The following is a 24,011-nucleotide window of genomic DNA, read 5'->3' as shown; positions in this document are numbered from 1 at the left end:
AGAAAAGGTAAAGGTATGTGCCAAGAAGACTTGGGTCAATGTCTGTGCCAAGAAGAGGTCTCGCAGACCTTTTTTAATGAAAGGTCTGTGAGAAAACAAACAAGCTGCAGACATGAAACGTCTGCGCGCGTCTGCACGCGTCTGCGCGACGCAGACATAAGTGGCCAGAAGTGCTTCTGGCCAAAAAACAAACACCACCTTAGAGGTAGCATTTTAGATTCCTTGCCACTACAATACAACAACATTAGTAAGAAATGTCATCAAATTATATATTAATATCCATATTAATTTTATATATATATGTATTTTTTCTAAATGAAGGCCTCAAAATTTTGGAGACCCAAAGCCCTTGCTTTACTTAAATGGCGCATGGGTCGGCCCTGCTGTTAAAGAAAAGAGCTAAAACTATAACTCTTCATTCTTCTTCTTTTTGTTTTTTAATCATTACATAGGAATTTTATGTTTCAAATAAAACAAAAACCAACTTTTCATAAACTATGACTTATCGTACCTGCATTTTGATATTAAATGTTCGGCTTTCAATTTTAAACAAAAAACCAACTTTTCATAAACTATGACTTATCGACCCTGCATTTTGATATTAAATGTTCGGCTTTCAATTTTAAACAAAAAACCAACTTTTCACAAACTATGACTTATCGACTCTTCATTTTGATATTAAATGTTCGACTTTCAATTTTAAACAAAAAACCAACTTTTCATAAACTATGACTTATCGTACCTGCATTTTGATATTAAATGTTCGACTTTCAATTTTAAACAAAAAACCAACTTTTCATAAACTATGACTTATCGACCCTGCATTTTGATATTAAATGTTCGGCTTTCAATTTTAAACAAAAAACCAACTTTTCACAAACTATGACTTATCGACTCTTCATTTTGATATTAAATGTTCGACTTTCAATTTTAAACAAAAAACCAACTTTTCATAAACTATGACTTATCGACCCTGCATTTTGATATTAAATGTTCGGCTTTCAATTTTACAAGAAAAGCACAAAACTTTTCTACAAATTAACTTGTGTTCAGCATGTACAAGTTCACGATACTATAAGTATATTTTATTTTATTTTTCTGAACATTTATAACTGTATTTTCAAAATTACAATTGTAAACGACTCTTTTTTCTCATCCCGTTTTGAGATATTTCAGTCAAATACGAAAGGGTGAAACAAAAAACGGAAAAAAGAATATTGGATTCACATAACTATGACACATGACATAACTCTACCTTTATTAGGTATAGAATAGATAAGACATAGTAGAAATATATAAAGTAAACATAATTATAAACCACCCTACATTAATAGGGGAAGGTTCAAATGAAAACAACTAATTATTGTGAAAACTCGAAAACTAATTAAAAAAGCCAAAAAAACATACAATTTTTTTTTATTTTTTTGCAAACCAAATTTCGCAGGTTTTTTTATATAAAAAAATTTCAAAAAAAAAAAAAATTTGTGTAGTGCACATGTGTAATACTACACATGTGTATGTGTACTACACATGTGTAATAATACTACACATGTGTATTATTACACATGTGTACTACAATTTTTTTTTTTTTTTTGAAAAAAAGTTTTTTTTATATATAAAAACCAGCGATTTTTGTAAAAAAAATTGAAAAAAAAAATTTGTGTGTTTTTTAGGCTTTTTTTAGTTAGTTTTCAAGTTTTCACAATAAAAGTGGTTTTCATTTTAACCATCCCCTTAATTAATAATGATGCAAGACATATACAACAATATATGTACAACGTATATAGTTTTGTCATATACTATTTTTTCATTGAGATACTTCAGGAGGAGAAAGTTAATTCTAACAAGTGAGGAAATTCATTCGAGTGAATTCCAATTTCATTTACCAACCAAACACGTTTTTTAATTAAAAAACAAATCTAATTCTAAATTTCATTTACCAACCAAACACGTTTTTAACTGAAAAAAAAAATAAATAACAAATCTAATTCTAGAAATTCTGCAAACCAAATGGGCCCAAGTCACCTAAGGCCATCCGTAGTCATAAAGCCCCTTGTGGGGCGTTATGCGACACGTGTCGTGCCACGTCACACAGGGGCTTTATGGGGCGTTATATCACTAGAGCCCGTAGTCATAAAGCCCCACTACGTTCTGTCTAAGCATTTTAGAACAATTAGAATGGTTAATCAATTTTTATAAAATATTTTTATAAGAGTTAGAACACCTAAAAATATTTTTATAAAATATTTCAATATTTCCCAGGTGATTTAGAAAACCAAAAAAATAAAAAACAATTACTTATACTATATATAAAAATAACATAAAATAAAAAACCAAGTTCCATTGGTTCCATAAAGTCCATTTTTTAAACATCTAACAGTCTACAGATCACATATAAATCTCAGAATCACATTAATTTACACAATCAGGTGTACAAACTTGCAGCAAACTCTTGCAGGAGGGTAACATGTTTTGTGCCTCTAAGATGATCATCCATTATACCCGCACTCGAGCACGATGAGTTACAAAGCTCACATAAAAACGGGGTGCTAACGTTTTGACCCCGTTTTTTCAACTGCAGTACATTGCCTTTGTGCTTTATAGTATTCGAATGTTGCTTTAGTTGATTAACGCTATTGAATGTCATCTGACAAATCTTGCAAACGAGCCCGATGGAACGCCTTTCTAGTGATGTGCTACTTGAACACGGCTCTTTTCTCTTTAACGTTGCATGGCTTGCGGGATGCACCTAAATGTATATTTTTAGTTATTGGTTGTTAAAAACTATATTTTATAAATAGAGTGAAGTACATGGATAGTCCCTGTGGTTTTCCAAAATTTTGGATTTGGTCCCTAGCTTTTCAAAAGTATATGGATGGTCCCTGTGGTTTGCAATTTGTAACACATTTAGTCCCCACCAACAAATCTAAAGGTTTTTGAAGGTCCAAGTTAGGGGCTAAATGTGTTACAAAATGCAAACCATAGGGACCATCCATGTACTTTCGGCAAAAGTTAGGGACTAAATGCGTTACAAAGTGCAAACCACCGGAATCATTTGTGTACTTTTGGAAAGTTAGGGACCAAATCCAAAACTTTGGAAAACCACAGGGACTGTCCGTGTACTTTACTCTTATAAATATGATGCAGAAAGAAAATAATGAAAGAACGTAAACATTGTACACGTGTTCATAGACCGTTGAAACAGACCTAACCGTCCAAATTGAAGCAGTTTGGCCAGTTTGACGGTTTGAAATATATACGATTTGGCTCACAGTTCGGTATTGACGGTTTTGCTGTTTTACGGTCCGGCTAATGGTTTGGAGCTTGGAGCATGTAACGTGAACCGAAACAACTATTTAACGTCTTTTATTCTATTTTTATTCTTGGAATATATATTATATTCATGAAGCGTCTTATATCGTTTTATACATTTTAATATAAACTAACGACTTTGAAAAAATAAAATAAAATAAAATAAAATATGGTTCAAACAGCTAAAACTGTCGGCCAGTCCAGTTTTGACCTGTACAAAAACCAACTGTTTGGCTAGTTAGCCAACCTGTCAAACGCACCCATTTTGTCACCTTTAGCATGCAAACCAACTCATACGAGTACTTAATTCAAAGGGTTCAAGATTAATTAAAGTTCATACAAAATTCTAAACGGGTCTTACCTGAGAAGGTACCAACGGATTTAAGTTAACAAGACGCCCGTTCTTCATGAGCTCAATTTTAGCCCGATATTCCATTTCTCTTTTTATAGCAAGCTCAACTGGCATTACATTACGCAGTGCAATCATCTCTTCCTCCATCTTCACTACGTGATCTATAGCATCGGATATATTATTTCATCAGATTTTAAAGTCATGCAATCAACGACAGTTGACAAATATGATAAAGATGGTTCTTTTAGTTGCTTTTTTCACATTTGTTCGGCAATGTGACAACATCTGTTAATCTCCGGACTGTATACTTCATCTATGTCAATTCATCAACTGGTTTAGAAAAAGCGCAAGGCGCTCCAAGGTGTTTTGGTCCCAAAAGCCGAGGCGCGAGACGTAGGCGTTTCGATGGGATTTGTGCTACCTTATTCACGTCTATCTGCTCTTTAACCTGTTACTACTATAGTTCTCTCACCATTTTGTGTTATTAGTAGTCTACAGCTATCATTTTTAGTACTTTGTTCCATTGATGTTTTGATACCTTATGCCGCATGTTATCTAGATAATATACTTTTCACGTCAAGATAAGATTTTCCGAGCGGGGGTTTAAGCGGGAGCAGCCTCTCTATCACCCTAGATAGGTGAATGTTTGCCCCATGCCCCCATCCTACCTTGCCAGACCCTAACATATGAGTGGGATTTTACTGTGTACGTATGTCTCATAGTTATTAAAGGCGCTAAACGCACTCAAGGTGCATAGGCCTCGCCTGGGGCCTAGGCGCAAAGCGCAAAATAAGCGAGGGCCTGAGAAAAGTTAAGCGCATAATGAAAAAAAGTTAAAATATATTATGTATTAGAAAAAGAATACTATTCTTCAAATAAAATAAACAAAATCTATGATATAAAACTATATATCCGTTTAGAACCAAAAGTTCTAAAAATATTAGTGTATTAGTGTAGAAAAGTAGTTTTCCTGACACAAAAGTAGAAATTTGGCTAGAATCTTGTCGGAATTTAGAGAATTTGGCTGGAAACTATCCGGAATGTGCGCCTGAACCATCACCTGGAGAATTAAAGCGCAATTTCTTCTACTTAAAGTGCAACTGCCTCGCCTCGCCTAAAAATGGGCCTAGGCGCAAGAGGCGATGGCTTTTAACAACTATGGTATGTCTGTTTGTTTGTAAGCCGAATTCATCTCAAACACATTAAAGTTGTCGGTGACTCGGTTGCAATATTAAGATGCTAAGACAATACGGTGTAAGAGAGGCATCAAGCGCCACGTAGCAGCCACATCAGCCACGTCAGAAGGGATGACGTGGGGTAAAAAAGCGCGGGGTGGGATGGGGCGTGGTGTGACACGTGGCTTACACTTTTAATATTTAATTTATATTCAAAAAATTAATAAAGTGTCCCCATCCAATAAACAACCACCACGTCATCATCACCAAACCCTCCATGCCGGGCAAGAACTCCCCGCCCCCTCCCCCACGCCTATGGCGGGCCGGTGTGGCAGCGTGGTTGTCTGGTTGAGCCCTCCACGCCGGCCTCCACACTACCACACCGCGTGGTCTAACAAAGCATTTCTAGTGTTAACAACTTAACAATCAAATTGGGAATTTTGTTCTTAAATCACAAAACATTTTCACTAATCTCCTTTATTGGGAACCTAAAATCAAGATTTCTTCTATATATATCCTCTAAAATCAGATTACAAATACACAATTTCACAACCAGATCATGTACCAAGTTAATCCCTTTTTAAACTTTACATAAAATTTATACACATCCTCTTCATTTGATTCGTAACCAAATCAAACAAGCACATACTATAAAAGTGTAGTTAACTAATTATAACAAACAGAGCATCAAAGCAAAGAAATTAACTTGATAAAACTTCAATTAATTGAAATTAGGGTTTTTATATATTGTTTACCTGATGGATAATTTGCAGAGTGGATGTGTCGATGAGTTTGAGATCTTCAAGGTTTTTGGTATGTGGGCTCAAATTGAAGAGTGATTTTGAAGTTGGGTATAGTGTTAGCAGAGGCAAAGGTGGCATTACAGTCGAAAGGTGTCCAAAGGACAACATCGTATGAACAATGTTTTCTTATGTTTGTTGCAACATTCGGATCGGATTTAGAAACCGGATAACGTTATTAATAATTTGATGTATGTTTTGGTGTAGATTGTAATTTTGTTGGTCGTTAAAAAAAATTTACATGGAAGTAGTAAATGAACCAACAAATGAGATTTTAAATTAATTGGTACTCGTGTTCGGTCTCCGGTCTAACCAGTTGGTTTTGTCTCGTCGTGAAAACAATACATATGAATCAAATATATATGATTTTACTTTTTTAACTTTTTTTTATCTTTAAAACTTACTTATATGAAATAGAAAAGCTTTTAGTGTCATTGTGTTAATCAAAAATAGTTTTTTAACACTCTCTTTGATATCCTAAAACAATATTTGCAAACTCTATTGTGTAATAGATATTGTTTTTTCTTTACTTTATTTGTATAATTATTTTAATAAAGTTAGCTTATGTGCAAGTTATGTGATTTTTCAATGTTAGATAGGAATATTATTGACTCACACGTTAAGACTACTGACCATATATAATGTGTAATATTATGTAAAAGTCCGAAGATTCTCCTGGTAGATAGGTTAGGAAAACGTGCTTTGGATCGTAGTTAGACAATCAAATTAGGATTGTAAACGAACCAAATGAACATGAAACCTAAAAGATCATATTTTCTTATTCATGTTCGTTGGTTAAGAAAATGAACTTGTTCGTGTTTGTAAATATTTAAAACAAAACTGACTAGACTTTGAATAACACAAACCAGCACAAATGGACCCAATTAAAAGTAGACGATAATATCCAAAGTAAAGTCTAAATACCATCTTTACCATGCATAAAAGTAAGCAACAACACGAACTTGAGTAAAACTGCAGTTAGCGGTTCTGTCAATAATTTTGATCAAAACAAACAAAGAACATAATATCATAACACAGAACATCATGTCCAATCGTCCAATAATACGTATACTGTCGAAACCAAACCATAAAGAACAAAATAATCACAAGCAAACCCAAGACTGTAAGATCCATTTCTAAAGCAAAAACATAAATACCCATTTCTTAATGTGTGAAATGGAGTTAGATAAATGATCACTTTCTGGATCATAATTCATAAGAAGCTACGTATTGTTGATTTGTTGCTGATTCTAGTGTCGTCAAGCTATTTTAGGTAATTGGATTTACTTATAGACCAAATGAGAAATCATAATAAATGTTAATACAGGCTTGGAGGTGTGGATTACACGTTGGTTTAATATTATTATATGACTTCGCTACTGAGAAACCTGTAAGGTTGTTAGGGGTGAAAGACCATGGGAGGTTCCAAGGGGGCATTATTCCGGGACAACGCCTCTAGTATGAAAATGATCTTCAAAAGTGACTGGAAATCAATAGTGAAGTTGCTACTATTTGATAGCAAGTAAGCTAATGAAGTTCGGTAGCTATTGAGTCACAAGGTCCCTACTCACTACGGTACCATCGGAACTTCCATAGTAGCACCCCTAACCATATAACCATCAACCGAAACGTTGAGATGATTCAACCATATAGATACATATAAATAAAAGGCATTTGGGCTAATTTCAAGGTCGAATTCATATCCGTTCTTAAAGAAGCTTTCTGACTTATCCGATTATTCATTTCTTTACATGCAAAATACTTTAGAAATGAGGATATAAATAACATTGTAACAAGATTGGTATAATAATCATGGGATTAAACAATGTAAGATCATCTGTAAAACACCCCCCATGAGGTGGCAGTGAAAGGGGCGTAGCACAAAAAGGGGCGTTATGGGGCACTTGGTTTGGTTATGCTGCTAACGTGCGTGAGAAGGTGTTGTTGGTGGGCCCAACCTTTTTTCACCAATCATAATTTTTCTTTCTTTTTTAATTTTAGATTTATTATCATTTTAATTTAATGGGGTTGTGGGTAGTGAAGTCATTATACACTAAAGGCGAAAAAAGTGAGTGAAACATGCCTACATGGCACTGATGTGGCAAACACTTTATGATGTGACGGTTAAAAATAATGCAACCTTTACGGATAGCCTAATGTGGATTAAAAGCTACAAGTTTAGCGATTGAGTATGAGTATGTAGTAGGTGATACTCGTGCCGATTATATGAAGCGTAAATAATCGTTCATCTAAACCAAATTCTAAAAATATTTTACTTCTATTTTTTCATTTAGCTTGGTAGTAAAGTATTTGATTTATCATATTTTGAATTTTTCAAATATAGTATATAAAAATTGTAACGTTAGGAAATGAACATGAGATTATGATTTATGAGAATCCCAATTGACGATACAAACAAAACAAGTATACCCGATACTTAATAAGCAATCAGTAATCGAGTAACAAATGTGTGTCGAGCCACCCGATACTTAATAAGCAATCAGTAATCGAGTAACAAATGTGTGTCGAGCCACGTATGAAATCAACTTTGACACTTGAATAGGTACCGACTAATATCCAATATCCGACCCAATTTTCATTCTTAAATGAATCTTGTATTAAAAACAGCAAATAAGGCCCAGTACAAAATACAAAAAGCGAATTGATAAAGATACAAAAAATAACGCCGTTGCCGGGGATCGAACCCGGGTCACCCGCGTGACAGGCGGGAATACTTACCACTATACTACAACGACTTGTTTGTTATCTTGTTTTGATTGTATTCATTAATTGCAGTCCATTTCTAATGTGTATAAACTGAAAGTCCTTACGTCACTTGAGTGATGTTATAAAAAGTTGTCAAAATAAAAATCTAATGTGTTTTGGTTATTCGTTAATTATTTAAACTGAATTTATTAAAAAAAATATAGAAAAGGAATTTTTAATCCGGAAAATTAAATATTTATGACGATTGACGATATATAACAATACATTATATTTCCACCTTTCTTGGGAAGGGACATGTTGTTGGTGTTAAATAGTTACGAGATCAACACAAATAAGTTAGCCGTCGTTCTACAAACCACTTTCCCTCTTTAGTCAATTTTCTCGTTACGAGATAGGTTTGGTTGGTTCTAGTAAGCTACTTTTTAAGCTATGTTGGAGCACTATGTATTTTCTTATAAGACGGTCACGAGCAGTAATCTCTTTTAGGTTTTGGTCCTTTCACATGAAGTGTTGTTGGCTTGAGAAAGTTATCTGACATACAACCTAAGACCGTTATGGTCCTTGGAGTATCCAAGCAGCATAAATATGATAATCAAGTTGACGTTTCTCGTTTGCAATGATATTGTAGCAGGTAAATAATCTTTGTTATAATAATAAAATGTTGTAAACAATAGAAAAGCAAATTAAAAACTTCAATCATCATGTTGTAAACTTTGTTACAGATGCTTAAAGCAGACCCACCCTTATCAAATTATGAACCTTAAGTGAGATCATAACCATCAATTTATTAGAGAATGAAAAGAAGTTGCTAATTGATAATCATTTAACAATATGTACAATTTGCGTTGGTAGTTACTACTTACGCGCAAGTGTCATATAATCTATTAGTTTGTGTGACACAGATTAAGGATGTCCATGTGGACAAGAGAGATGTTGGACCACCGATCAGTTGCAATTAGTGTTTTAAGTCTTAATTGTTAGATGTTAGTGTTATAAGTCTTAATGAGTTCCTACTTGCTAGTTGCTACAATTGTTAGTGTTTTGCAAGTTGCAAAAGGTTAATTTGTTAATGGCAGGAGAGTATACCGAATTGTTTGTGTTAAACTGCTATATATATAAATTCTGCATGATATTACAATTACCGATATCCCACCGCGATAACCTGTATTTCAAATATCGGTCCTTGACCGATATCCGATATTTTACATACCTCTTCTATGGTGGTCTGGTAGCTAGAAAGAGCAGACTGGCAGGCACCGCGTACAACTTGACATATGACCTCCTCATTGTCACGGCTAACTGGTAGTTCAAGGTGATCCCAGACCGCATTTCTAAAAATGGATTCTAGAAGAAAAGCATCGGTCCCACCAAGTGCTACTAGCCTTAAATATGGTAGCATTTTAGGCGGTAGAGGCCGGCCTAAAGTGACGTCAAAATATTAAACTTCCTTTGTGCCATTAGCTTCAGCAATATCTAGCTTATCGTCAAAAAACGGGTCGGAAGGAATCTGATATTTGTAGTGTTAACTAGTGAAATTCCCCGCGCTGTGCGGCGGGGAATTTGAACGTTATCGATTCGTTTTGTTTTTTAACCGCATAAGCATGATACCCGTTCAGTTCATTACTTACCGGTGTTTTACCCGTAAATACCGGTACCATACCGGTTGGTTATAAAAATTACAAATTTAGAAGCAGCGAAAACAATGTAAAAGTAAAAAAAGAAGAAGGAATAAATCACGGAAAATAATATTAAAAAAATAGATACTCAAACTTTTATTTAGCAGCAGTTAATAAAAAATTTTCTTTCCCATGAAGGGCTGCGAACCCGAGACACTCACTATATTTGAATGTTCATACAACAAACTAAATTGCGAAATTTTTTCTTAATAGTTTCGCGCAATAATAACTATAATATATACATAAAGCGGAAAAGGACAAAAAAGAAAAGAAACAACAAAGCAAAGAAAAACGATGGCAAAAATGTAAATTTAAATTGAGGGCAAAATCTTAATTTGGCTAAAAGGAGAAAGACAAAACTAATTGCAAAACTGTAAATTTAAGCGGGGCAAAATCGTAATTTTGAACCGAGGGCAAAATTGTAAATTTTAGATGTGGGCAAAAGCATAATTTTATTTGAACTGGGTGTAAAAACGTAATTTTGAACTGATGGAAAAATCGTAATTTTAAAGCGATGATAAAATCGTAAATTGATTGGGCCAATGAGGGAGTTCCAGCCAGTTGCCTCGCACTATGCCCCCATCTTGTGTCTGTACTCTGTACGTACACTGGGGACAAAAACATAATTTGACTGGAAAAGCGAACAAAACCGTTGAAAAAAAATGTAAATTTAAAATGAGGGAAAAATCATAATTTATATGTGAGGAAGAAAACAAAACTAATAGCAAAACTGTAAATTTCAACGGGGCAAAATCGTAGATTTAAACCGAGGGCAAAATTATAATTTTCCACTGAAGGCAAAATCATAATTTTATTTTGAACTGGAGGTAAAAACGTAATTTTAAACTGATGGCAAAATCATAATTTTAAAGCGGAACAAAATCGTAATTTGAATAGGAAAGCAAACAAAACCGATGACAAAAATGTAAATTTAAATTGAGGGCGAAATCGTAACTTACCTGAGAGGAAGAGAACAAAACTAATGGCGAAAATGTAAATTTAAACGGGGCAAAATCGTAATTTTAAACCGTGGGCAAAAGTGTAATTTTTCACTGAGGGCAAGAGCATAATTTTATTTTGAACCGGAGGTAAAAGCGTAATTTTAAATCGATGGCAAAATCGTTATTTTAAAGCGGGACAAAATCGTAAATTGGTTTGGCCCCAATTTCACAATTAAAGGCATATTTGTAATTTCGATATTTAAAATAATAGCTGAGTGAAAAAGTGTAATTTTTCATTGGGGGCAAAAGCATAATATTATTTTGAAGTGGAGGTAAAAGCGTAATTTTAAACTGATGTCAAAATGGTTATTTTAAAGGGGCATAAAATCGTAAATTGGTTTAGGCCAAATTTAATAACTAAAGGCACACTTGTAATTTCGATATTTAAAATATTATATATCTCCTGTTCATCTAACTTGCAAAATGTTATAGAGGTAATGTATATGTATTTCTGTCGGGTGTCGATTCTATAAATCCATAGTCGAGTGCCAGCTCAGCATTGCCTTTGTTCATATCGTATTGGATCAAGACCTGCAAGCAGGGGCGGACCTACAGCCATGCTTGGGTGGGCGGCCGTACCCCTTGAAAAAAAAGTTTTAGTTTTAAACGCGGGTTAAAATTTCGAGCGCCCCCCATAAAATTTTGCAATCGCACCCCTTGAACTTTGAGCTCTATCATGATGAAGAGGATGTGAAGAAAAAGAATAGGAGTTGCCAGAAAACTTGTTTTTACAGAGGGAGACTTCAGACTAGAACATAAGTTATAGAGAAGATGATGATTTTAATTAAATCTTTAATTTATTTAAATATTAGTGAATGGGTAAAGAAAGTTTCTCTGCAATGTCAGTACTAGTAGTACAAAATTTTATTCTTTTAATATTAACCATTAGACTGATATGTATGTCCACCTTAGGTACAAGCAAATAATGCACGATGCTTCAAACCAAAAAAAATTCAACCATTATCAACTACATTCAGCTCTGAAATATTATAAAATTAAGATGTTATATTGTATTTAGAGATTTTTTCTTTTCGAATCGCATGTACTTTGTAGTTTAAGTATTTTGTCTACTTTTAGAAAAACATCTTATTTCTTATTTTATTACTTATTGTTTAAATTTTAAATCAGTGAAGAAGTTATCATTCTATAGTATAATATACATATAAAAATTTAAATGTGAAGAAATTATCATTCATATATATTTTTTAACAGCGAAACTTATATTAAAAAAACGGTCCAGTAAGAAACCGGCAGAACGAGTCACAATTATAAATTGATTCAAGCAAACGACCCTCAAACGGATTCGCAATTACAAATTCTAATGACAATGTTTTTCTTCTATTATTGTATCGTATATATTTATTGTGTAGTTTATGACAATAACAATGTTTCTTTATTTATTGTATCGTATATATTTATTGTGTAGCATATGACAATAACAATGTTTCTTTATTACTGTATCAGATACTTTTTTTTATTATAAAGTAGTTAATTAATATGGATTAGAAGTTTTAAACATTGAATATATTAATACATGTGAGTTATAAGTTATGATTGACTCTAATTTTATGTGAAATCCATGTTAATAACAATCATGGTAAGAATTTTTGCTATCGAACCGACCCGACCCGACACGAATTGAACTGATTATTATATAGCAGTAGACAAATTAACGAAAAAAATTTCCGCACTCCATGAAAAAATTTCCTGGGTCCGCCACTGCCTGTAAGAGTTTGAACTCATATAAGAACTAGTAAACTGTAAAAAAAGACTTTTTAGTGAAATGAGTAAAATGTCAACTTCAAATTTGTCCAAAATCTGTATGTTTTAGGGGACAACCTATAACAACGTTAAACTTTAAGAAAAACCGAATAGTAAAATGCCATTTTTGTCCATGAGGTTTGGCCAGTTTTGCGACTTTCGTCCAAAGATTTGTTTTTTCGCATTTGGATCCAAATGTTTGAAATCTTGTCATTTTCATCCGGCTCGTTAACTCCATCCATTAGTCAGGGGTATATCGGTCATTTTTATTAACTTAAAGGGAAGTTCGGTCTTTTACATGGGTATTCGGCATTTTACCTAAAGTGAAAAAGACCGGATTGCCCTTTAAGTTAACAAAAAAACGGAAATACCCCAGACTTAGCATAGAAAAATAGATGGAGTTAACGAGCCAGATGAAAATGGCAAGATTTTAAACATTTTGGGTCCAAATGCGAAAAAACAAACCTTTGGACGAAAGTCGCAAAACTGACCAAACCTCAGGGACGAAAATAACATTTTACTCAAAACTGAAACAAATATATATATATATATATATATATATATATATATATATATATATATATATATATATATATATATATATATATATATATATATATATAGGGGGCTGCTAGAATGAAAACCACCCCGAGTTGTAAGAACCGCGAGAACCACACCATCCGAGTCGCCGTTTACCATGATTTTTTTACAACTAGATGTGTATATTATAAACACATCCGTAAAAAAAAAAATTTAAACGCCCCCCCCCGAGGGGGTAGTATTTTACACCACAAGTTTGGTGTTTTTATTTTTTTTTCACCAAACTTGTGGTGTAAAAAACTACCCCCTCGGGGGGGGGGGGGGGGAGGGGCGTTTAAATTTTTTTTTACGGATGTGTTTATAATATACACATCTAGTTGTAAAAAAATCATGGTAAACGGCGACCCGGATGGTGTGGTTCTCGCGGTTCTTACAACTCGGGGTGGTTTTCATTCTAGCGGCTCCCTATATATATATATATATATATATATATATATATATATATATAGGGGAAGGTTCAAATGAAAACCACTAGTTATTGTGAAAACTAGAAAACTAACTAAAACCCACTAAAAAGGAGGGGAGAAGACTTTTAATGAAGGAGGGGTAAAATTGGAACAAAAAATATATAACTTTTCAAACATTTCCCATTTCTCCATACGTTATCATTTTAAAACAAAAATGGCACCATAAGATCACAAATTTTCTTATCTTTCATTCAAGTATATTCGAGCATATTTTTTATGACATAAAAAAAGATTTATGGTGTCGTCTTGTTTTCAATACTATTATTATAGTAGTGCACATGTGCAATATAACATGTACTACAATGTGCATTACATGCTTAAAATTAGCTTTTTGGTTCTAGTTTAGCTTTTAGGGTTAGTTTTTTTGGAGGTTTAGGATTAGGATTAGGTTTTTGGGTGTGGGGGGAGGGGGTTTAGGTTTTTGGGGGTGGGGGTGGGGGGGGGGGGTTAGGTTTTTTTCGGGTTTATGTTTAGGGTTTAGTTTTAGGTTTTCGGGAGGGTGGGGGTTTAGTTTTTTTTTTTTTTTTTTTTTTTGGGGGGGGGGGGGGTTAGGCTTTTGGTGGGAGGGTGAATTTAGGTTTTTTTTTTTTTTTTTTTTGGGGGGGGGGGGGTTGGGGGGTTTAGGTTTTTGGGGGGTGTCGGTGGGGGGTGGGTTAAGTGGTTTAGGCTTTCTGTATTAGTGCACATGTGTAGTACAACCAAAAAAATTTTTTTTTTTTGAAACTTTTTCCATATATAAAAAGTAGCGATTTTTCTAAAAAAAGTTATAAAAAAAAATTGTATGTTTTTTTAGGTTTTTTTAGGCTTTTTTAGTTAGTTTTCGAGTTTTCACAATAAAAGTGGTTTTCATTTGAACCATCCCCTATATATTGTGTTATATATATATATATATATATTGTTAAATATTTCATTAAATTCTGATGCAGTTACAGAAGCATTCAAATGGCTCAAGAACAATTCGATAATCAAACACTCTAATATGAACCAAAGGTTCCAAGAACAATGTTCTTTTCTATTATAAATCAACCAAAAACTAATTAAAACATAAACCCTAGAACCTAATTTATAATGAATAAAAAAGAGATAAACTAGGAAATATAAATCCCTACAAAATAGGCAACTAAATAAATGGATTAAAATTCAAATTATGAGATAATCTTGCATCATACTCCCCGTCTTCGAAAAAAACTCGTCCTCGAGTTTTGTCTTCGAACCAAACCCACCTGGATCAAATGGAACATCAAGCCGATTCCCACTTGTTATTATGACCCCATTAAACAACGTAACTTTATGGGTCAACTCCCCTCGCTTAGAACCTGTACCACCCGGGTCGAATGAAGCATCAAACACTATCTCGCTCGGTATTCCTATCTTGCTCACTATTGATTTGGCTTGCCCACTTAATTTAGTTCCAGCTAGATAGCTATAGATTTACAAACCTCGTACTTCCTTGTATTTTCTTATAAAGTACCCATTAAGCTTAACATATTTTTCTTCATTTTCAACACCATGACCATTCATAAACAATTGTTGGAATACATTATTACTCCATATCTTTTCTCCATACACATATTTTAAATAATGATAATTATCTTCTGAGAACAAAAAACTATCACTATTTTGTTTCTCCAAGGACCCACAAGAAGCCACACCAGAAGCCATATGGGAGATATCATGCATGCTACATCCACATGGATCACTAATATGAATTGTCGAATTTAGAGACAGAGATACCATAACCTCAAAATCTATTCTTTTTTTTAAATCCCAAACGATTCACCTCATTATCAACATGTCTTTCACGTAAATCAATATCTTTTATTTGAACTTGAAATCCCGGATTATTTGGTTCTTTATTGAAAATCTTCGCATAGGCCTGAATGGAAAGTGGGGTTTCCAAACAACTTTTAGACGTCTCGTTGCGCACCGTGCCGTTCACCGAAGATCCATTATCAACAACCTCACATTTATGCAAAAAACTGAACATACCTGATGCAGACTCAAGATAATTAGCATCCGTTTCGTTCATCGGCTTGGTCTCTTGAATAATAGTCCCGTTAAGAACCTTTTGCACGAACATACATTCTTCCTCATCGGGTTCAATCCCATCTTCATCGAATCGAGGTTCCTCTTCCGACAAATTCATATGATAGATTGGTTCGTAGAACCGGGGGTGGGGATGGCATAAAGGATGCTCCTCTTCCTCGTTCACATCGTCCCGGACGATAGTTCCCGATTCGGTTTCCTTAACGCGCATCTCCCGTCGTAACTCAAGATCTCGGACTCTTTGGCGGAGCCGTTTGATCTCTTCAAGATCTCGGACTCGTTGTCGGAGTCGTTTGATCTCTTCAAGATCTTGGACTCGTTATCGGAGTCGTTTGATCTTTAGATCTCATGGATCAGGATAGACTCCATCGCTGCCTCGGTCGGCGGATCTACGAGTAGGAGGTCGATCTTCTCCACGAGCACGTGAATAGAAAACACTCATGTCGTTGCCTCTGTCGGCGACTCTACGAGCAAACAAGTATTCACCTTCACATCGAGCCATTTGAGAACCAAAGCTCTGATACCACCTGATGCAGTTACGGAAGCATTCAAATGGCTCAAGAACAATTCGATAATCAAACTCTCTAATATGAACCAAAGGTTCCAAGAACAATGTTCTTTTCTATTATAAATCAACCAAAAACTAACTAAAACATAAACCCTAGAACCTAATTTATAATGAATAAAAAAGAGATAAACTAGGAAATATAAATCCCTACAAAATAGGCAACTAAATAAATGGATTAAAATTCAAATTATGAGATAATCTTGCATCAAATTCATATAAAATTTAATGTTAAATATTATAAGTTATGACTCACCTGCTCACTAGCCTTAACTGGTATAGGACTTCTCAAAGAGAATATTTGTTCCCTGGAGAATAAGCCAGCCCCTTTGATTTCATATGCATAATCTTCTGTGGTTATACTGGGGCTATGATTGATCTGACATTAATGATATATACGTATCAAGAACGAAACTCATTTTAGGGTATGTAGAAGAAACCAGGGGTTTTAGAGGTTACCAAGTCGGCCAAGGGAATCAAGACAAGATTTTGGCCACGGAGTCGTGAGAATGCTCTTGATCTCAGTATCCCAAAAGCCCAGATGAAGTCTTCGAGTGTAACCGTAAAAGGGAAGAGTTGTTTGTTAGGAAGAATGACTTGATCTTGAACTTATAGAAACTCGTTCTTCACATATTCTTTGACACTCGACTCAATGTTGTGCTCAATTGGGTTCCTGTTAGAACCTCATTTTAATCAAGATTTGCATGCAAAGTATCTTGAACCAAAATATTTTACGATTTTTGCATTTCTACACAAAGCTTATCATTTTCCATTGGTTTTCTGGGTTAAATAACATGCTTGAAGAATTACCAGTTATAACTTGTCTAGTAAATGATGCCAATGTGCTATTCACTTTTCAAGATGATTTATTATGTTTAGGTCAATAGTCAATATCTAAATATCTAATATGCCTTAAACTGAATAGATTGTAAAGAATTAACATACTAGTAGGGTTGTCTTTTTTAACCGAAACCCGAGACCCAAACCGAAGTCACCCGAACCCGAAGTAGACAAAACCCGAAGAACTAGTAACCGAATAACTGTAAACCCGAACCCGAATATAGTTCTATGGATTGGTTAACGGGTTGAATAAAGGGTAAACGGTTTAACCCGAAAAAACCCGAAATAACTTTAAAACAATTAGCATATTTTCTACATATAGTCATATCTTTTAAAAGGAACTAATAATCCTTTCCTATTCTATGATGCAACCAACCATATCTTCTAAAAATTTTAAATCACTAATTCCATCTATATCTCCAATTTTTAAAAGTTTAAAATCACAATATATATCTTCAATTCAATATCCGCTGATTCTCCCTTCTCAGCGACGTACTCATCCCATCTCATTGCCATTCTTGTTCCAACTTCCAATCACTCAACTACTTTCAAGTTTGCAATCAAGGTACATTTAAATCAAATTATATTTATGTTATTCACGTTTTAATCTAGATGATTATTCAAGGTTTTAATCTTGATTATAGTTAGGTTATTCACGTTTGTGAATAAAATAGAGGTTTTGTTTTATTTCATAATTAACTTTTAAACTATTCTTGATAGCTTTTTAGTTCCAATCATTTAAGAAAAACTTGTTTAATAACTATACAGTTACATTCGAAATGATGATTGAAAAAGTAAATATAATATATAATGTATGGAATTAAACATGTTACAATTAATAATTTGTTTCTAATTAAAAGACAGGATGCATTTTACAATTTATAATCTGTATTAAATTACTATAGAAGAGTTGTTTTATAAAATTGTTTTTGTAGTGTTCGCTAATAACTAATATTGATATTTTAAATTTTAGAAGGTTGTATTTATTTGTTAACCTAGTTCATTTTCTAACCCAAAACCCGATCTAACCCAACCCATTCTAACCCAAACCATTTAACCCGAACATCGAAGAAACCGAACCTAGAAAGGTTTGGTTATCGGGTTAAATATTTAGTTTTGAAAACCCGAACCAAAAAACCCGAAACCCGATTAAAAAACCCGAAGAACACCCCTACATACTAGTAGTTTGCTATCAGTTTTTCTAAAGAGAAAAGAAATAACATTGTATCCAGCGGCTCTGATATGTTGTCCTACCTATTATGTTTCACCTGCATGACAGAGTTGTAATCTACAACATAGTGTTCTGTTATGTTGTATTAACTTTATAAGCGAATGTGAGTAGGGTTGTTCTTACAGCATTGAAACCAAGAAAGTCGTCCAGTTTGAGGTTTAGAAGGTTTGTTTCACAGTTCTTTTAGACTATTCAATGGTTTATTGGTTCTCCCCGACAATATTCATAAGATATCTTAATTATTTTACAATAAGTCAGTTCAAACTGCCAAAACCGAAAAGTCAACCTGCCCAATTCAGCCAACCCCCCAACTCGGCCAATTTGGTTTGCCATATTCCTGAAACTATAGTTATGGTTCCACCTAGAACATCATCAAAACTGACCGAACCGGACTGTAAACACCCAAGATTATAGATTATGAGGCAGAAAGCGGACAAAGATCTCGGGGTTATCTATTTTCACACTCTAAACATAGTCAATATTGTGATTAATAATATGTTTCCTAATTAACCTCAAGCAAATTCAATGTTCATCAACAAAAAAAACTGGTTGATTCAAACCATATCCAATCAAATCCCATCTTTAAATTCAAATGCATCATAATTTAAACTTAAACTGGATGATTCAAACCATAATTTAAATTTTTGTGTTTTCCCGCTCAAATGCAACTTCCTTTAGTATTGGGTCATGCGGACCCATTTTTTGTTATTTGGGTCAAGAAAATGCTTTGGTATATAAATGTTATAACCCGGCTGAACACAATTTCATTCTCCTCCTCATAGGGTTTCTTTTTTCTGTCATACGTTTCTTTCTTCGCCATCCCTAATTGAGACGCCACGGTTCATCTGAACAATCCAGGGTTTCCAAGATTCTACACGCGTAATTCTCTTCTCCATCCCTAATCGCCGCCTGAAAATCTTCAACATCAAGGTTAGATTACGACTTCTTTCTATTAATCATGTTGATTTTCTAAGTCTTCAACATTCAATCTTGATTTTTATTTTTTACTTTATTATTTTTTGGATTTGTATTCGTTAGTAACTAGGGTTTCTTCATCTTCAATCGATTATCTTTTTTGATAATTAAATGTCGTCATCACCAAGGTATGAATCCCTTATTTATCTATTACTAGATTATTGCCCACATGACACGCGGTTTCACATATGAAAATAATTTTAATTTCTTGATTTAAAATCGTTACCAATACATTGGAAGAAACACATATAAAATAATTCAAAGTTCAGTAATCCTTGTAGACCAATTAGTTGTCTTATTTGTAACATTTCCGTCTTTATCTAGTATAAGTAATTTGAAACGAGCTCTTTTTTTTACTCTAGATAATGCAACATATAGTTGACCATGTGAGAAAACGAAATATTTAAGATACAATCCAACCCTTGGTAGAGACTGTCCCTAGCAGTTTGATACATTGATCTTTTTGTTGAACTCTGATATTATTTCTAAATTATTAGATATCTTTGTAATTCCATAAACTTAATAATGATTTGTTAAAGTTATTTCATTATCAAAGTTATTTCATCAATATAATGAAGAGCCTACTAAGAGAGCTATTGTTGATGAACACGATTGGATCGGAAACAATCAATCAATCCTTTCAATAATATTTCTTTCAATGAACTTTAATATAAGAGAATTTAATAACATTATAAAGGAGCAAAAAGTAAAAAGGTTTACTTGGATTCAAAAGTATTCGCATCACCTTGTTCATCGAAAAATACATATAATTCGCATCAATAAAATGAATGATATTTGAATACTATAAAATACGTGTAAATATGATAATAAAAATAATTGGTACAAAATCAAAAATTATACCAGCTTCATTTGCATAAGAGTGGCGTGATTCTCACAATCAGTCTCTTCGGACTTTGGTACTAAATCAACATCACCACAAGAAGCGGTGGCCACGGTTTGATCGTTTAACTGTTTGTGAACCAATTCCTTCTCATCATCGTGCATTTCTGAAGATCACAAACAAGTTGGATCTTCATTAATTTCTATGATCTCAGGTTTGACACATGTAGCAGCTGCATCAAGCGAACCCATAGTGTTTCTAATCAGAATATCATCATGAAGACACTTGTTTTCCTCTAGTGGACCTCTGCTATTAGGTTTCAGATCTATAGCATCTTCTTCAGCCCAACAGGTCTTAGCTTAGGTTGCATATTCACCGACCCTGTATTATTTGTTGCCCAGAATGATCTTTGATCTCTAGATCGCAAATGATAAACGTAACTTTATTGAATACTGAAATTTGAATACAATGGAATGATTTTACAAATGAATTCTGATCCCTATTTGTAGTTTCTAATGGATGCGAGTGAATGGACGCGTCTCTTCATGAACTGGTGTGTCTCTAGATTGTGTGGATGAGAATGAATCATGAAGAGGTGTGTCCATAAGCCAAAAAGTCGTGTCCCCTTCCTTTCCTTGTGGCTGTCGAAATCAAGAGGTGCCTCCCAAGGGATTTCGCAACCCTTGGGATGGTGGTTATCAACTTCTTGTTTGCCACTTTCAGTCCCTGAACTTTATAATCGCCATGTAACCGCCATATAACTATCTTTTAACTAATAACTAATAAACCCTTGCACTTTGGATGTGTAGACATTAAGGATTTCATTCACCCCTAAATCTTGAACATCCTTGAGTTGTTGCAGATCTTGAACTCCGAGCAGTTCTCGCATTGTAGCAAACTTGACCCTTGCTAGTGCCTTTGTAAGTATGTTTGCCCGCTGTAGTTCTCCACTTACGTGTTCCACATTGATGTCCTCGTTCTCAACGCATTCTCTTATGAAGTGATAGTGTGTATCAATGTGCTTGCTTCTTCCATGAAAGACTGGATTCCTCATGAGTGCTATTGTAGAAACATTATCCACCCTGAGTGTTATCTTCTCTTCCTTCCAGCCTGTAATTTCACTTAACAATCTTTTAAGCCATAGTGCTTGGCATGCTACTGTAGTGGCTGCCATGAATTCAGATTCACACGATGATAATGCCACTGTCTGTTGCTTCTGTGTACACCAGGTTATAGGTGATTCTCCAAAGTAGAATACCATACCAGTTGTTCCTTTTCCTTTGTCTGTATTAACTCCAAAACTGCTATCACTATAACATGTGATCTTACATCCTCCTTGCTTCTTGTAGATGATTCCATGTTCTTTAGTTCCTTTGATATAACGTAGTATTTGCTTCACTGCTTTCAAGTGTTGCTCCTTTGGTTCTTGCATAAATCTACTAAGCAGACTGACTGGGTAACATAGATCTGGCCTTGTATGCAATAAGTACCTGAGAGAACCTATCAGGCTTCTGTAATGCGTTGTATCTACTGGATCTCCTTCTCCAGTCTTCGTTAATTGTGTTCCTGGATTCATGGGAATCTTTGTGTCATTGCAGGTTAACATATCAGCGTCTTTGAGTATCTTGTTGATATAGCCTGTCTGCTTGATGGCTATCTCACCCCCTGCTTGAATGACTTCTATTCCCAAATAATATGCTAGCAATCCTAGATCACTCATTTCAAACTTGTTCTTCATCTGAGATTTGAAAACATCTATCTCCTTCCTTGATGTTCCAGTGACTATCAAATCATCAACATAGACTCCAACTATTAGCGTAGAAGTCTCACTCGTCCTTGTATAGATTGCATTCTCTAAAGTGCACTTCTTGAAGTTAAGTGACTTTAGGGTTTGATCTAACTTCATATTCCAAGCTCTTGGTGCTTGTCTCAATCCATACAGTTCTTTTGATAGTCTATAAACCTTTCTTTCATCTCCTGGCTTTACAAATCCTTCTGGTTGTGATACATAGACCTCCTCCTTGAGATCTCCGTGTAAGAATGCAGACTTCAGGTCTAAATGATGTACCTCCCAACCTTGATATGCTGCTAAAGCCAACATTAGTCGAACTGTCTCTATGCGTGCTACTGGTGCAAAGACTTCGTCAAAGTCTATTCCGTGTTGCTGAACATATCCTTTTGCAACCAGCCTTGCTTTGTGTCTGACCACGTTTCCGTTTGCATCTTTCTTAGTCTTGAATACACACTTTAAACCTATTGCTTTGTGATCTCTTGGCAACTCTGTCAATTTCCAAGTGTTATTCTTGTTTATCGAGTCTAACTCGGCCTTCATTGCTTCAATCCATTTTCTGTCACTAGATGCTTGATGTGTGTAAAATGCAACATATAAATTACATCAAATGAGGCATACAACTAACCCTTTTTAAGTACTAATGTTGGAAAAAGAGTGCTTTTGTCTTCCTTTTGTATTTTCAGGATTAAATGAGCTCAAATTCACAAAAGAAGCAAAAAGGCAGCTAAATCTAACATAAATATAAGAAAAGGAACACAAGTGGATTGCCCGACCCCTCAACGACATCCTCCCAAGCAAAATAGAGAAGACAGAAGACTGAACACGCCCCGTGCTCAGCCAGCACGGGGCCGTGCCCAAGAAGCAGCAGAAAAGACAAACCTATAGAAGCTTCTATTGCCCACCACGGGGCCGTGTCCAGCGGACACGGGGGCGTGGAGAAAGTACAGCAGGCGCATTAATTGTAATTGCGAATTACAATTAATGAAGAGAGAGAGTGTCAAACAGGCACGGGGGCGTGTTCAGCGGACACGGGGCCGTGCCCAGCCTTCTGTTCAGCCTATAAATAGGAGTGCTTGGCTTCATTTCAACTCATCCCTTGGCACACCACCTCTCTCACACTTCATCCACCACCCACCACCATCACAACACCATCATCCACCACCATCATCCATTGTCCATCATAGAGTGTGTGAGTCGTCTCGGGATCCAAGATTGATCATAAGAGTTCTTGACAATCAAGGCCATGTTTGCCTAAGTCTCTTACATCACTTGGTGAAGACAAGTGTTTAGTATAATACTTTTGATTTTTAATCTTTTGCACTTTTTATTTGGTTTTGTATTAATGACTTTAATAACTAGTTACTTATGTTGAAGGTGATCTTTCCTTATCATTTGTCCGTGGTGTCTTGGCATTATTTTACTGTCTATATAAAATAAAAGATTTTCACCATTCATATCTCCACGGTCTATATGGAGGTATGTTGGCTACCTGGTCGGGGGTTAAGGGAACGGTTTGGTAAGGGTCTTGCCCTTGTTCAGCGTTTAGAGGTCCTGCAAGGGACCTGGGTCAAATTTAGTAGGATCTCCTTCAATGCCCATAGGTATTGGATGGCGGGGATCCAAACTCTTTGACCCCCTCATAAGTTAACTACTATTAATACTATAACCTGGCTATTTAGGACTGTATCCCTGCTGACTCAGACTACTTAGTCGAGGGTAACGTCACCGCCAAAAGCGGGGCCTACCATAATTTCCATTAATAACTTAATTCATTATCTTCCTATAATCCAACCCTTTAGGATTGTATCCTTGCTGACTCAAACTAATGGGTTGAGGGTAACGTCACCTTC

At 34.9% G+C, this 24,011-nt stretch overlaps 1 protein-coding gene and 1 non-coding gene across 2 annotated transcripts; both read right to left on the bottom strand.

The window, feature by feature from the left end:
- Positions 1–2,321: 2,321 nt before the first annotated feature.
- On the bottom strand, positions 2,322–5,780 carry LOC110911429 (PR domain zinc finger protein 5). The gene is made up of 3 exons (XM_022156036.2): positions 5,595–5,780; positions 3,674–3,825; positions 2,322–2,749 (listed from the first exon to the last, which is right to left on the bottom strand). Exons 2-3 carry the CDS (start codon positions 3,809–3,811, stop codon positions 2,426–2,428), a joined length of 462 nt encoding a protein of 153 aa, XP_022011728.1. The 5' UTR covers positions 3,812–3,825; positions 5,595–5,780; the 3' UTR covers positions 2,322–2,425.
- Positions 5,781–8,323: 2,543 nt separating this feature from the next.
- On the bottom strand, positions 8,324–8,395 carry TRNAD-GUC. Its single transcript has one exon. It is a non-coding gene; the product is annotated as a tRNA-Asp (tRNA).
- Between the last annotated feature and the right edge of the window lie 15,616 nt (positions 8,396–24,011).

The sequence above is a fragment of the Helianthus annuus genome, chromosome 15, assembly GCF_002127325.2.
Source record: "Helianthus annuus cultivar XRQ/B chromosome 15, HanXRQr2.0-SUNRISE, whole genome shotgun sequence".
Classification (NCBI taxonomy): Eukaryota; Viridiplantae; Streptophyta; class Magnoliopsida; order Asterales; family Asteraceae; genus Helianthus; species Helianthus annuus.
This window is presented reverse-complemented; position numbering and strand designations above follow the sequence as displayed.